Source organism: Ambystoma mexicanum, chromosome 6p (assembly GCF_040938575.1).
Source record: "Ambystoma mexicanum isolate Mex_15411 chromosome 6p, UKY_AmexF1_1, whole genome shotgun sequence".
Classification (NCBI taxonomy): domain Eukaryota; kingdom Metazoa; phylum Chordata; class Amphibia; order Caudata; family Ambystomatidae; genus Ambystoma; species Ambystoma mexicanum.
Genome location: NC_090935.1, coordinates 123423116 through 123440184, shown reverse-complemented (window position 1 = coordinate 123440184; position 17069 = coordinate 123423116). Strand labels below are relative to the sequence as shown.

At 42.1% G+C, this 17069-nt stretch overlaps 1 protein-coding gene across 1 annotated transcript in view; it reads left to right on the top strand.

The window, feature by feature from the left end:
- IL11RA (interleukin 11 receptor subunit alpha) overlaps positions 1-17069 on the top strand; it is a 422207-nt gene that overhangs the window by 385487 nt on the left and 19651 nt on the right. The window contains exons 10-11 of the mRNA XM_069626821.1: positions 407-493; positions 4229-4328. Coding sequence (XP_069482922.1) covers positions 407-493; positions 4229-4328 — 187 coding nt within the window. The remainder of the gene's footprint in view (positions 1-406; positions 494-4228; positions 4329-17069) is intronic.

Below are 17069 nucleotides of genomic sequence, written 5' to 3'. Positions count from 1 at the left end.
GTCCAATTAGGCAGGGGTGGAGCTTGAGAGGGGGCAGTCATCAGTGAGTGGGCCCCGCCTCTTGGTCGTGAAATAATGTAGGGGCCGGACAAAGTATGTCACTTTTTCAGTTGACTCATCAATACGCAATCGTTTGTCAATGAACAGTTTCTATCTCAGTGGAAGCACCGCCTCCTTGCTTTATGCAAACATGACAGTGAGCTCGATGAGGGTGAAGTCCACAGCGTAATGCCCAAGACGCTATGTTAAATACGAGTGGCTCTGATACACTAACAGAGAATGTCTGCATTGAATGCCAAAAAGAAGTTACTCAACGCCTTCTAAATTACACCATTTATGGTGTCAACTTTCAGGGTAGCAGAGCTGTACTTGAGTTGATAGTACTTGCCTTTGCTATTTTCTGCAGGCCCCACCTCAAAAGCCAGTGATGAAATCCCAACAACAGAACCCGATGCAGAGATGCCAGTTGAGGCTCCAGACCCTGTCGTCTTTGGTGAGTATCAATGAGTATCATCCCTGATCCGCTGCTGTACACATGGCACCAATCAAACTGCAGTTTATGAAAGTGTTAAGTTGGTCTGTAAGACTCCTGTCAGTTTCCTGTGTGTGCATTCTCAACATCTAGAGGGAATAATACAATTGAGTTACAGAAATGCCTGTTCTACTGACCTCCAAGTAAAAGTGTAAATTCAAACTGTCATCAAATAACCCTATTAGTCCTGCGACCCTGCAAGGGCGTGAATATGTCTGTGTTATATCATACATGGGCTACACTGTATACAAATAACGAGCGTGGTGGATTAAAAACACTGTGGAAATCGATTTCAAATAACTTTCCTCTTATGAGGAATTTCATAGGATTAGTTCCCCCGCACCTCTACAATTATGAAAATAATACACTTGCTATTAGGCTAGTACCCCCTCTCCTGGAATTAATTAAGCCTTATAGACAGATGGAAGGTTCATGCCCTTCGGATAATGACCTGCCTCTAAGTTATTGCTTGAGTTGAAGTAGAGGGCTTTAATTTGGGGAAGGGTGACTTCACAAGAGATGAGGAGCCCCCCCCTGGGTCTAGAAGGATTTAGTACATGGAGATATGCAACTTAAAAGCAAAGACCATGATTTTATGTTTCTTCTCAAGTAATAATATTTAGAACAAAGTGTATACCCAAGAAAGGTACCCGACACTGCGTTCCACGGGATTACCCTGAAAGGTGATTGGCTCATTTCCGACCCATACCACAGTGTAATCCCTTCGACGCACACACGTGCCTGCGTTTGGTCCTGGCGGGGTGGGCGTTGCAGCCCCTTAGCCAATGAGGAGGCTCAAAAAGGGGCAATCCCCGCTCCAAGCCACCCCAAGGCTGGAGGCTGCCTTCGTACCTGCTGGGGACTCGGTACGTTTTTTTTGCTTCCACCCCCATCCCCTAAAAACTATCCCCTCCTCACCCTCCCAACCCCACTTACCTTCTTTTTTCTTCTTTTCTCGGGAGCAAACGCGCTGGGAACACTTCTGTACCAGCGTGCCCGCTCCCGATGGCTGCTATGGAAAGGGAAAACAGACTACGTTTTCCCTTTCCCGGGGGCCATATTATTTGACTTTTATTTTTGTTTCTAAACACTGCAGCGTTTCGGAGCAGAAAAAAATGCTACTAGTACCCTGGTCTAACGGCCCGGGGTACTAATGGCTATAAGCCCCTCGACAGTGGGCCAATACCGGCCACGGTAACTACAGGCCCCGGGGGCATTACCTGGGGTGGTATTGGCACGCTGTCTCGGGGCTTATTGCCACAGTACAGACTGAATTGGATGAAAGGAGCTCTCTGGAATCCATATGTCAATTATTCTTTTTAGACCTGTTCCACGAGTTATTCCGGGCATTCTGGGCCCTTAAGACCAAGTTAGAGTGCAGCAAGGGATTTAACTAGGTTTACAGGCCATTAACACTTGGCATGGCCCCAGGGTGAGTTCAATAAATCTATGATAAGCAGTGCTGCCCTTGATAGTATAAAGTACATATACATTTATTTTAGCCTTCGGACATGTGGGGGGCACCTTTCTGGCAATTGGGAGCCCGGGAGCCGACTTGACAATGCAGTCCTGAGTGAGGAGAGGGACATTAAGAAGGGCCATTGAAGTCGCTCCCCGGGCTTTAGGCAAGGCGTCAGACACTTCATGGGTGAGGGATGGTGGTATAGTGTGCATGCCAAAGTACATGGCTCCAGGTACACTCTGTGCAAGAAGTAGCCTTGGAATGTAATGTTCCGAATAATCTGTGGGCAATAATGCTTCATATAGCCTGCCGAGTGTTTAAAGAAAGTGAACGTTTCAAGGATTATAATGTACTGTACGGGCTAAATCATGTAATGCAATGGTCCTGTCTGATGCCTACCCAATAGCTTGCGCCAACAAAAGAGGACTAGCCATTTTGTTATGTCATGCACTCTGCAAGAACAATTTCCAATAATAGTTTTGCCGTATTAGAATTAAATCTTCCGGTTTTATGGTATTTATTTTACTGCCATTTCTGTCTGTATTTATCCAGATTTATTTTTTGTCATATAAAAAGATGATTCACAACCAGTTTTTTTCTGCATTTTTTCTAATAGATAAAATTCATTTATTAAAGCACGCATGCAGCCATATAGAAAAAGAATGCTAGCTCAATTTTTTCCATAACAAGCGGTTGCTCCTGTGACTGCTGCTGCCTTAAGATATATGCTGTCAGCAATTTAAGAAATTGTAATGCTATACCTGTACAAGTTTTACACTCTCCGTGCTGCCAATATGAAATGCGATTGGCCTGCGATGTGTGAGTGACATCATAGAGAACCAGACAGAAAGACCTGTTTTTCAGTTTCTTTCCATTTTTATAAATACATACAGACAGAAAGCAGATTGGTTTCCGTCTGTACCTATGGGTAAAAATCAGTAAAAACGGAAAACTGGAAGGCTTATTCATAATATACTGGTACTGTTTAAAGATATGGTTTCTCTAATCTCTTTCCAGAGCACATTAAAGTGTTCATAGACTTTCGAGGCAGGTGGCTTCTGCCATGGATGGCACACATGGTGTGTCCTGTAGTGACTTTGCCAAACAATGTCCATTTACATGTTTATTCTGAGATGCACGCACAGGACATGTTCATTATTGACGCCTTTTATCCACGCCTCATTACATGCACTAAACCATTGGGAAGAGGATAAGTTGAGTAGCGAACTTTGAGTTAATTCATAGGAACTGTTCTGCAGTGACCCCCAGAATCTACGTCCCATTGCAAGTGCCCACATGAATTGAGCACAGAAGATGTGTTTAGTAGTTAACCTTGTTGTCGCTGGACTTTTTTCATGCTCCTGATTAAGTGCATACCTGTGAATCTTAATGACCCACCCTACTCACGTAGAATAACACTAGCTCTGTACCATCCTTCCTCCATTGAGTGAGTTTCATCTAGCCCCCTCCAATTTCAGACACATTCCAATTTAAAGCATGCCCGCCCCTCTTTAATTGTAATACCTTATATAGCGATGTTACATAATTGACCCTGCTTGCCTTGTCCAATTACATGTCAACCATTCTGAGTCTGAATTCTCCATGTAGTGTCTAATGAGTTTCCATGTACTCACGGCAGGGACATCATTTTACCAAAAGGCCACAGGTAGCGGACATGACATGACATGACCATTGACCTCTGATGACATCAAAGAAAGTGATGCAATGTGGCCCCACCCCCAAGTGACATCATAGGAAGCAATAGAACATGATCTTTCACCCCTTTAATGAGCCTAGCAATTATTGTAGAATTCCAGAAAGACAAAATATGTGTTATTTCTATTCTTTCTTATTTAGGGTCACGGCTAAAAGTGTTACACTTGTGGAACCCCCTGTTTGTTTAAAATATCTCAACATAAGTTCCAGCCACTGTAGAAACAAAGTTGCCACAGCCCAGGAGCTTCACTGTAAAAATAAATCATTTTTGTACACTTCCTTTTAGGGGTAGCAAGGGAGACCACTGGCGTAGCAAGGGAGACCCCCAAATGACGTCACTGACTCACACATTGGGATGATTGCCGCATGTTACGGCTGTGACTCTGCAATATTATCTTTTCCTGCTATGCACAGCCCACAACAATTGCCTGTCCTGGTTTGTATTTCCCCACTGAACATTCTAATGGTTGTCTTGTTCCTGTTGTCTGTCTTTCTGTGTCATAATGGCGCCTCCCCAGATCGTAGTGATCCGCTGGAGAAGATCGCCGTCCTGGCATCCCTCGGCATATTTGCCTTTGTCATCCTGGTAGTGGTTTTGGTCATCATCATTTTAATCTGGTGAGTGGAGAAGATATAATTCTTCTTTTCCTGGTTCATTTCTCTATTTTAGAGTTACAGCTTGAGACGGGTCAATCTACCGCTGCAATTCCCTCATACATCTTTCCACAGCTACATTCATGTGAATATCAGTGGGTCCATGAATAGATGGCAGGTGGCAGCAATGTGGGGCAAAGCAGGCATGAGAAATTGAAAGAAAGGGAGTGAGAGGGGTGTCCCGTATTGAGGAACAAGAATACATCCGGGCGTGTCCTCTGTGAAAGCAGTATGGACAACTGTGAGGGAACATGGGATAGATGTGCCCTCTTGCGGTAAGGAGAGTGGACGTTTCTAAAGGAGTGTTGATGGCACCAAAAGTGGTGATTGCATTGGAGTGAAGTGGTGAGCAGAAACAGCGGCACCACTGCATAGAAATGACCAGCAAAGAAGGGGCCTGTGGTAAAATGACCCTGAACCAATGAAAACCTAAAGGATCTGCAAAGTGTTTTCTTTGCAGATTAAACATGGTGTTCTAACTCCTCCCCTTTTGTTACAATTATCTCAATTACATCTCAATTACATTTGTTTAAATATCAAAGTTTGTTAAAGAAAAATCTTTATTTAACACACAAACATACCATTATATGAAAACAAATTAAATTCTACACAATTCATAAACCTGCTGGGGATACCCATATGGAACTAATGTTTTTATTTACACACAGAAATATGATGTTGTGATACAGTGTAAAACAAAAAAAAACAATAACACTGTAATATGATTTAGGCAGATCATCCGATAGGTTGGGTGCATGCTTTTAACGCACCCACTGAGGCAAAACCACTGAATGTGAAAGTGGGAGTCTGAGACTAAAATGTATCAATGCTTGGTTGATACTTCATACATGGGTGATATGACATGTGTTGGGGTGGTCAGGAAAGGTCCCCATCAGCAAGGTTTTTTGTTATTGTGTGCAGCATATTTATGACTGGTTGTGCAGTGAACTGAGAATGAGGTTGCAGCTTCCGATGTATCCAGTGTAGTTAATTATGGATCAGATATGTTACTGTAGTATAGAAGCAGACACATATGTCATTAGAAGAACCCGCCCCCTCACCTCCATCATACTGGAAGAAGAGCCCAAAAGCACTGTGTATGACACCAGGTATCATCCCAATACTACATCAAGTGTATGAGAGACATTATGCACTCAGACAACCCTATCAAAAATACCCTTGAATTGAAGTTGTAGCAGGAGATTTGCAGGTATCACTGAATATCGAGAAACAGTAAAGAAAACCTGACAAGAGCAAAGTGATGTTATGAGGAGAAGAGATGATGATGCACTGAAATGATATGACAATAATTAAAGAATGAAGATGTAACTGAAAAGGAAATGTAAACAAATGTATGAGTGGCCAGAGATCAAGGATACCACAGCAAGAGCTACTGAAGTATACAGGGGCAATCAATGAGGATAAGCCATATATGTAGGACATATTTCTCTTAGATTAAGTAAATGAGCGAACATTTGTGGATGCCAAATATTGATGATTAAAGATGCAGAAAAGCATATGTGAGACAGAGCAACCAAGTCTCCAGAGGCTGAAGAGGTTAATGACACCCAGGATAATTGAATCAAATAGCAGTAAATAAAAGACAATATGGACAAAATCATGGTCTCCTCATATGTGGTGTAAGACCAGGAAACATTTGCTATTCATAAGCTCCAGGCGAAGATGCAGATGTACCTTAACACCCCTTACAGTTCCAGAGAAGAAAACATCATGCAAGGTCAAGCACAAAGGAGAGGCCTTGGCTAAAGGTGTGGCTGATGAGAGATGGTACACTAATTGGGCAAGTGGGCAGTAGTCTGATGTTGTTCTCCCCACGTGAGTTTCGTTTTCTTACGTGCTGCTAAAGAGTAGAGTGTCCAAGTTTGGGAGAGAATGCCAACCAATCAGAGGGCCTATGCAACAGTGAGCATACATTGTTGCAATGCCCAATCCCTCTCTCTATTATCCTGCTATAATCTGTATTCTAAGTAGTTAGAGGGACGTTTTAAACTTGCCCAGCAGAGAAGGGGCAGCCAATAAGTATTCTCACAAGTAAAGACTCTGTAAGTAGACATGTTCCCCAAACCAATCTCCCTGTCTGTTTTATTATTTGCCACGTAAAATGACATCATGGCTGGCACAAATCTAGGTAAAAAAAGCCTTTGTGCACCTGTAAAGTAACCGAGAGTGTGTGAGCTGCAATCTATTTGTTCACCAGGACTTCCTACTTTATTTGGACTGATAATAAAGTAGTATTTTGCCATATTCTTTGAGTCTTCTTGGTTATTTGGATCCAAGATTATTTGTTATGGTAATTCTGTTCTGCGCATGAGAATGCTCCAGGTGCTACTTCACACTGTAGTCTTACATTCTGTTTAGAACACATACATACTAGCTTGCATGCTTTGCAGTACAGGGAAATTGAGAGACATGAAGGTTTTTATAGCATATGCATGGAAGAGGATTGGTTATAGAGAACAAAAGAACATATGACAGTTGTTAAACATGCATGCACATTGTTACAAAATACATAGGGAAATCTTGAATCTAAATGAAGAAAATACGGCAGTCAGGGCTGTTTGCAAAGTGGACTTTTAAGAATCTGTTCCTGTGGAGTTTTAGAGGATGGGTAAATACGCAACTACAACTTTCGCGGTCAGTTCAGCTGAAGGAACTGGCCATGAGTTGTATGGTCTGATACGTATTACAGATGACAGATGTAATCTCCTGATGCAGGGTAGCCTGACTGAGGGATTTTGCTCTTTGTTTTGGCCAGCAGTAAAATACGGGTGACTCAGTGCTCAAGGCCAAAGTGACTTAAACGCAGGTGTTTAAATTGTATTATTAGATGTGCTGTGTGCGATGAAAAAGCAGTTTTGTAAATTAGAATGTTCCAGTGGGACCAGTGACCTTTGAAATGAGATAGTTATCGAAAATTCAAAGAGAACGTATTACCCAGCCTTCTTCATAGTGCTTGAAATATTTATGAAACCATGTGCAGTTAAAAGTTAAGGTTAAAAGGGCTTAGGTCAGTTATTGCTAGTAATTAATTATGTTACCATACATATGTTAAACCATGTGCTGATGTCATGACCTACCTCGGACAAATCCGAAGAAAGGACGTGCTATGAATATAATCTAAAGATGACAATTAAGAAAACACTGGCCAATGAGAGTGTAGGAATTGGAAACAGGTGAGATTTATTTGAAGAGATTTTTGTCCGATCATATGTGGGGTTGGATTGTAATAAAGTATCTGGGAGTGTTTAACTGTTGCAAAAAAATCTATAAGATGTAAACTGATATGGTTTAGTGAGGCTTGGTTTAATTTGGCTCAATAGTCAGCTAGCTGCTCCCCAGACTTTGTACAATAAACTTGCTTTATGAACAAAAAGTGCACTCATTCTTCAGGGGGTGGCCCCCCGCAGCTTAAGGTAATTAAATGTTGACCAGGAGCTACAGCTTCCAAAATGTTGAGAACAACAGTACTGATTTGCTGATCAGTCATTATTTAGTGACTAGCTAGCATACCATGCATTGATTCAGCTTTTCTTTTTGGCAATATGTTTTGTTAAGGCACCTTTATAACAACCCTAAGGAGAGTGCTGTACAGCTACTAATCTATAGGTGGAGCAATGCACCCAGCCCAAAAAGGGAAGCCAGACCCCTCTTATGGTAGGTAGTGTGACACAGCAGTCAGTCTTATAAGTAGACATAGCACACAGTGAAATACCGCTGCATGTATAAAAACAGTGCACTGTCATAAAGACATATCCAACTCCTATACCATATTGTTAGTCCACTAAATAGTCAGAGGGACATTACGTATAGTGACCGGCTGTTGGTATGAGAGGAGACCAAGACATGCAGACACACTATGAAGATAATGATTTCCGTGCCTCACATGCCAAACATACCTCATTCACTGTGACCCTACAGCTCAAGGACATAGTATTTTGAAACTACACAATTGCTTAATGCAGGGCCTAGAGGGGAGGAAAACAAAGCAAATATACTGCCAAAGGACACCAATAGACAAGAAACATGTAGGCTGAGAGAAACAGGATATGACTATTCAGGGAGAAATGGCTACATAATAACTAGACATTGTTACAGTGTAATCAGGACTTAACAGAGGCAGAAGTAGAATCACAACTATACATTAAAATACTGTAGATGAAAACTAACATTCCAGTCTCACTAGACCCAAGATGGGTGCAGGTAAAATATCCTAGGGCAGATAAAAAAACCTAATGTCACTTTGAAAGAGTTAAATGTGAGTAAAATGTTCTTCATTGGGACAAAGTCTGTAGGCAGATCTACCTGGACAGAGAAACGACAGGTAAGCCAGAGTTGTACCCCACAGGTGTCAATTTGACTGCAAACAAGCCCAGGGGTGGCAGAAAAGACCACAAAGAATTCTGAAGTAGGTTTGTCACCCGCCAGCCACGCGAGAGGGTGCAGCAGAGCAGGATTCAACTTCAATGGGAGTAAATGGGAAAATGTGGTTAAGATGTGCCTATTAAAAGTCTAAACCCCAGGACACAAGGATCACCGAGGGTAAGAATAATCCACAAACACAGGGCCCATAGGACGTTACTCACTGTGAAGGTGCCTGGGAATTTAATTCAGGAAGCTGCATACGATGAGGTGAGTACAAGTCCACTTTTTAGGGGTGGTTTACAGGATCCAAACAGAATGAAACTTTATCCCCGGACCAGGGATGAAAAAGAATTTCCCTTCCGAGGTGTGGTGCCCTCAAGTCAGAAACAAAAGCTTTGTGTAGATGACTCCAATTTGGGCGATTTCAGTGGCGGGGGCATCAATAGACTTTCCTCTGCCCACAATAACAGGTCAGCAATATAAAAAGAAATGCAGGAGAGAATTTAAATGTTAAAGGGCCCCTAAAAAGTGACTACAGTGTAACTTTAAACATGTTCCATTGACCAGGTGCTATGCATTTGTTTATTGCAGTTAGTATAAATATGAATGAAATGGCAAAGGGACACGTTTGTAACACTGGTATAATACTAATTTTCCCTGAGGAATCTAGGTTGAGGGCCCATGAGTGACATAGCTGCCCTTGATATGCCTATCACTTGGCCTCTCGCTGTTTGGGTGTCCCATAGATTCACTATTGCTGTGTATCATAGCTCCATAAGAAGGACCATCTAAGGCTGGCTTCATGGAACACAAGAGGATTCAAACATCTTACTACTAACAGCGACTTAAACTTGGGTGATTTTGATATAGTGTGCCTCCAGGAGACTTGATTACGGATGAGACCATGCTTGGATACATTCACCGTTATTCTAAACCCTGATAGAAAGGGCCCTAAAGGCAGACCATCATCTGGTCTTTTGACTGCGATTAAATCCGGGAGTGGGCTCAGACTGATCGAGGTGGGCCTTGACAACCTTTATGCCAGGTTGCCATAGTGGGATGGTCACCACCAGTCAGAGACCATCGGGAGATACAAGAATAACCCCTGGCAATCATAGACTTATTTTGGAATCCAAGAGCAACGTTGACTGAAGGATTTCTGGATCTGGTGACCTCACTGATAGATGACGCACATGTAAAACACAACGTTTGTGACATAATCCTATGTGGCGACGTGAATGCCTGTTGCCCCTCTGAAGATGACACCTCAAAAATCTGCTTACACCAAACTGCAGTAGAGACAAGAGGCAATCATTAATGACCTTGAGGGACCTGCATATGCTATATGGCCACATGTGGGAGGATAAGCGGCCACAAGCAACCCGGGTAAAAGATGGCCATGAGGCACTCATAGACTACATATTTGTGTCAAGGACCCATCTTCCGCATGTTATATCATTCAAAGTAGTGAAAACCGCTCATAGCGATCAGAATCATCTGCTAGTAATGGCCTGGATGTCTGAGACAAAAATTGCAAAATATGTAAGACTGGATCCTCTTTCCTAATGCAATGGTGGGTCCTGACTGAGAATCTCAAAAGACTTCATTGACCATCTATCTATGTGATTCATTAAGGGGAGCGCATGTGAGGGGAAAACTGAAGCTGGTGGTTCAGTAGATTACACCGCTCTCCTTAAATGTTTTCTTGTAAGAAATCATTGAATACCTGGGGTGGACAGATTTAAGTTGCACTCCAATGATGACACGCTGGTGTCAAAAATAAAAGAAATGAGAAAAATGAAACAAGGAGCAATGAATTCTAAACATCAGATGACCTACTCCAAAATTGCATATGGACAATATCAAAAGTGGGTACGAGCCCACAGGTTGGAAATGTATCAACATGATTCGGGGAAAAAATGCTGAAAACAATCTGTTGGAGAAGGCCTGGGGAATTTTGGTCTCTTGTGAAAAGCTGCCTAGAGAATGTGGAACTACCCAAGATACATTGTGCCACATAGGAATTATGGGTTGCCCACTTTCAGAAGCTCTATGCATAGAAGAAGACTTGTGCCATTGTGGAACCAAAAAAGAATGATCAATCTGGGAGTTTCTGCATGTAATCGAGGTAATTGAAGGTAAACTTCTGAAGTTGAACAACTCCTGTGCTGTGGGCCCGAACCGGCCTTACCAACACCATGCAAAAACAAAATCTGGCATACCGGGTTTGGTTCATTCATCTCCTGTTCAGGAGAATTCTATAGAATCGCTGCATCCCTGACACTTGGAGGAGCACAATTGTCATCCCGGTATTCAAGAAGGGAGACAGAGAAGACCCTAAGAACTTTTGTCGCATCGTCCTCATTGATGTGATTTGGAAAATCTTCGCATCAATGCTTTTGATACGGCTAAATGAATGGCGTGAATTGGAAGGACGGAACGACTCCTTCCAAACTGGATTTGTCCGAGGTATAGACACTGTTGTAAACATCTTGATCCAAAGTATCCTGAAGGGAATGGTTTGGGAGGACAAACCTAAGATATATATCACCATTGCTGACTTTGTCCAAACTTTTGACCATGTGTGTCGATCTAGATTGTGGTACAAGTTACAAACTTGGAACTGCCCAAGGTCGATCCTAGAACCCCTGGTGTCTTTGCACTCAAATACCAGCATGAGAATAAGACTTAATACATCTGGACTACTGTCCCAGGAAATAACAACAAGTAAAGGCCTAAAAACAAGGCTGTCCATTGGCCCTGGCCCTCTTTAATCTCTTCTTGATGGATCTCAACCTAACCCTGCAAGCAGTTTTCCCCTAAGGATAGGCGGGGGCCACCTAATCCTCCTATTATACGCTGAAAACCTGTTTTAATCGAAAATGATCCCCAGATAAATACAACAAAGACGAAGATCCTAGTGTTGGAAAAATCAAAAAAATCTAAAACAACTTTCAAGTGGAAACTAGACCAAAAACAAATTGAACAAGAAGCAAGGGTCAAATACCTGGGAATACTGATAAACAACATCCATATTGAAGCAGCAGTCACTGACTCTTAGATACAGAAAGCTAAAACACTGGCAAGTCAGGCGATCATACTAAACAAGAAATGTGGTCGATTTTCAATGGTCCCGGTTGTGAACTTCTACAAAATGAAAGTTGTTCCAACCTTGATATATGGATCTGATGCAACACTCAGAATACCAAACAAGATATGGAAAATCTTGGAAGGCATCTTTTGGAAGAAAGTCTTGAGAATTGCAATGTCAGTCCCCATCCAGATTTTGCGCAGAGAACTAGGTTTGAAATCCTTGAAAGCCAAAGTGGAATGGAAGAGAATGGCCTTATTTAGGAAAATGTCTATTGTGTGCCAACATACCCATTATGGAACTGATTCACAAAGAAATCGTGAAAGCGACTAATGGGGCATTGAAAGCATAGGCCAATGGAAAGGTGGAAAAATTGAGGGAATTTGGGTCCTCTGAAGATCTGAACAGAAATCCATCTAAAGTGAAAACCAAAATTGGAGAGCAGGATTGGATTCTGATCCTAAATGAGGCAACTGTCTATAAATTACACCAGCACACGGCTCATGAAGTAAGGGCACTGGGCGTGCTACCTAAATATCTGATCAAATTCCCATCCAGAGTTTATAGAGGCAAATTCTTCCGGCTCAGATTGAACCTGCCGCTGACAAATGAAATAATTGGGTCACGTTTGCCATTTAAAGCCCTGAAAGACAGCACTGGCTGCTTCTGTTTAGAATGGTACCAAGCAGAAACATTAACACATTGTTACTCTTCTGCACAGGGCTGACTGAAACAAGAGCAAAACATTTTTGTCAGCATCTTAAAGATATGCCAACTTTGAGCTCGCTGCATGGTGGGCCCTGCTTTTGAGTGGCGAAAAAGTGCCTGTGGTAATAACCGCAGTGTCGTTCATGAACAAGATACTGTCAAAGTTTTAATTTAAGGAATCAATATGGGTATAGCTGTAGAGAAACCCAACCCTCTGGCCCAGAATTTACCTGGTAAATGGGGTGTTTTCTTTCCTCCTTCTCTCCTTTGACTTTTGCAAAAATCTTGTAAAGAATGTACTCAAACTTAATTGAAAAAAAAGAAATAACTGCCCTGGATATGCCTTTCACTTGTCCTCTTGCTTTTAGGGTGTCCCACAGATTCACTATTTCTGTGTGAGTACGGCTTCGTAGTTGGTTATGACATATTTAATGTGTTCGAAATATGTGGTTTTACAGAGCCTGGCCTTGTCCGAAAGGTGTCATATTGTGATCCTGCCAGGGTGTCGCCAGACCTTAGTCTGAAGAAATGAGGGGAAGGATTGGGAAAAAGGCTGTAGAAAAGAGAAACTAGGTGAGAGAATGACCAAAATCAGAGAGGATTAATAATAGTGATGAGTGGAAGTGGATATGGTTGTCAAGGCAGAGATGCTTGTTTCTTTAATGTGGTTAGTTATTAGTAAGCATGAGTGCAGGACTCAAGACAAAACAACTCACTTTAGAGCAGAAGCGTATTTGTGAGGGCAATATGAATTCTCCTGGAAGCATGGCACTAGAGTTTCGTTTTTTGGTGAATGTTGGGCCGTAGTAGTTTGGTGACTTTCACTGAATTTGTTTGTGAGAAACAATCCCTTTATCAAGGGAGATTACTGGGTTTGACAAGCCAGCTGACAAAAGTGTTGGAGCCGGGAGTTGGACGTGTTTAGATGCCATGCGGTCTACCTGCTTCGGAAGAACGAGGACAAGAGGAGCCAACGCGTGATCTGCCCGACACAGGGACACAGGAAACCAGCCCAGGGAAAATGTGAATTTGGGGACCACCAATGATTTAGCCGCCACAAAATATTTGAATGGTGAAGTCCTCAGATTATAAGTGCAACCTGCATGCCTTAACCAATGGTTCAATATACCCTGGGAGTCTGTGTCATTACGTCCTCTTTCCCGGGAGACGTCCCGATAAAAAAATAGGAAAGAGCTCCAAACCAAAGAAGACTGTGAGGAAGCTTTGCTGCATAACTTGATATGATATTATATATCTATCTATCTATCTATCTATCTATCTATCTATCTATCTATCTATCTATCTATCTATCTATCTATCTATATATCTATCTGTATTCTTGTATTGCGCCACTAACCCATAGGCCTCAGGGCGCACACAAAAGGAAGAAGGAGACAGACAACAAAAAAACAAAGTCAGACAGGGAAAACAAAGAGACATGGAGACTTGGTGAACCCAAACCTCACAAAGACCAGCAGAATGAGGAAAAGATAGCGGGAGACTGATTTCAATACCGAGAGAGCTATGCTAAAGAGACAGAAGAGACCTATCCTTTGTCAAACAGGATGGTCTTCAATTGCTTTTTGAAGATAGGCAGAGACTCACAATTAGTAAGGTATTTAGGGAGTACATTCCAGAGAGCCGGGGCCCAGGAGTCAAAGCTAATACCCCCAAATCTTTTCAGGATAGATGGGGGCTGAACCAAGACGGTGTTGCTACTTGAGCGCAAGGAACGGGTGACAGGTTTCTTTTTGATCCTAGTAGCGAGGTAAGATGGAGCTTGACCATGAAGGCATTTAAACACAGTAGTAAGGCCTTTGTGGTGTAAGCGCTGTTTCACTGGAAGCCAATGAAGGCTGTGCCTGGCGTCCGAGACGTGCATGTTGTGCTTAAGGCCCATTACAGCGCGTGCTGCATTATTTTGTATAATCTGCAAAGTTTTAATGTTGGCCTGGGAGGTACCGATCATTAGACTGTTACAGTAATCCAGCTTGCAGTTTACAATGGCGGCTGCAATCACAGCAAGGTTCTCTTTAGACAGATAGGGACGAATCTGCCATAGAAGCTGAATATAATAATGACACGAGGATTTGAGGTAATTGGCCTGACGGGTGAAGGATAGCTGCGGGTCAAAGTAAACTCCCAAGGTCTTTACGGACTTAGATACAGGAATTATATGTTGACCAATCAGAAAGTTGTCATATTTTGTGTCAAGTTTCTTCAGTTTTTTCTGGGTACCTAAAATCAACAGCTCTGTTTTTGCATTGTTGAGGGCCAGTGAGTTTAACGCCATCCACTTCTGGATTTCAGTGAAGATGGAGTTAATATACTCTACATCTTTTAGATACTCACCAGTGAGTTTAATAACAACCTGCGTGTTGTCAGCGTAATTGGCAAAATAGATGCCTAGGGCTGACAAAAGAGTGCAGAGAAGACGAGAGTAGATATTAAAGAAAAGAGGCGAAAGACATGAGCCCTGTGGAACACCACATAATAGTAAAGAAGCCATGGAGTGAGCATTATCCTTAGTAACTCTCATGTTCCGTGGACCCAAAAATGATTTGAACCAGGCAGAGGCTTCAGGGGAACATTTGCCGATTGTGATTAGTCTATCCGCCAGTAGTTGATGATCGACTAAATTGAACGCAGTGGATAAGTCTAATAATAATAACAGGGCAGTATGCCCTTTGTCAACAAGACCACCAATGTAAGATTTTAAATCTAACAGTGCGGTCTCAGTCCCATGATTGGGGCGAAACCCAGATTGTTGTGAGGCTAGAATATCATGTTCCTCGACTAAAGTTTGGTATTGACAGTAGGCAATCTTGTCTATGATTTTCAGCATAAAGGGAACATTAGTGATTGGGCGATAATTTCCTGCCTCTGCAGGATCCAGATTTTCCTTCTTAAGCAGAGGAGTGACCCATGCTTCCTTTATGTTTTCGGGGACATATGATTCACAGAAAGATCTGTTAACAAAGGTAGTGACCCATGGGGCAAGAGTATGGATATGATCTTTGAATAAGGAGGCTGGAAAGACATCTCTCCTACAGGAAGTGGGTTTGAGTTTTGAGACGGTGTCGATAACTTCTGCTGTTGAAACAGGTTTAAAGGTAAAGCCATGAGAATCATTGGGCGAATCCATGTTATCTAGAATGGATGCGGTATTAGTCAATAATTTGACCTGAGAATTAATGTTGTTTTGATGAGTTAGAGTTTTATTAGTGAAGCTGTTGTGGATGTTTTGACACCAAGCACTGTCTGCCGGGGGCAATGAAATGGTAGTACAACCTTTAAGCTCCTGGAGAATAACAAAAAGCTCTTTAGAGCTAGATTTGGCTTTAGAAATCCTGGAATTAAGATGCAATTCTTTCGTTGAACGAATAAGAGATTTATAATGTATAGGCGTTCAGACTAGACTCAGATGGTTGTTTGTGCCATTGTCGTTACATTTGGCGTTTTTTAGAACGGGCCTCAGTAATTTCAACTGAGAATGGAGTATAGGGAGCAGTTTTTTTTTTTTTTTATATAATATAATAAGTAATTTATAACACGCCAATACACAAGTGTTTCCACGCACGACACAACACGGGAGGGAAGGCAGAGAGATGACAAAACAAACGATCTTACTAGGCCTTGTGTCATTCAGATTGTTCAAGTGTGATAGTGCAAAGTGCAGGGGGGGGGCAAGACCATCTGACAGCAAAGCTCAGCTGGTGTCTTTAGAAATCAGAACTGTCAACAGACCAAAGGATCCCAGTGGCTTGGTGCTCCGTTCAGCTAACCCAGACGGCACAGTGTTAAAACAGAATTTCTGTGTTTGGTAATTATAGGGATACTTTTTAGGGCCCTCAGTCATTTGCTTTTTCTCTAATTATATTTTTTGATCACCATCCTATTTTTGTGCAATCACTAATTGTAATCTTTCATTTGCTCTTGTCATTGAGTTGTACACACATACACTCTGTTGATGGGACTGGAAATCACACAGTTTGAGCTCTACTTTAAAATATGGTTGTGATGATGATACTAACATGATGATGACGGCAAAACGTTCTATCTCTATTTGGTGAATTAATTATATATAGCTGTGTGAGCAACATGTTGAAGAACTGTGGTACCAATACTTGACAAGTAGATGCCATGCAGGTTGCATATAAAGATTAAAGAAGATCTTCCATGCAATGTATAGACATCTCTTGGTCCACTGTGTTATCTTCACTTACATGGCCTTTCCATTTTTCTTAAGTTCCTCCTGTCCTCTCATATGTAGCCCTTCCTTACGTATGTAGTGCTTTGGGTTAACTCCTACGATAACCATTTTATATAAGTGACCAGCTAGAACATGTTTCTCAGCAATGGTTTTTCAGCTCATCTCTTTATTGTTAACCAAAGGGTGTTCCAGAAGAGCACCTACCTCTTCAGTCTCCCTAGCCCACCACCGAACACAGTGACTATTTTCACGCAAGGCTACTTAATTCTCAGGAGGATAGCTCAGGGGCAACACAGCGGAGCAACACAGG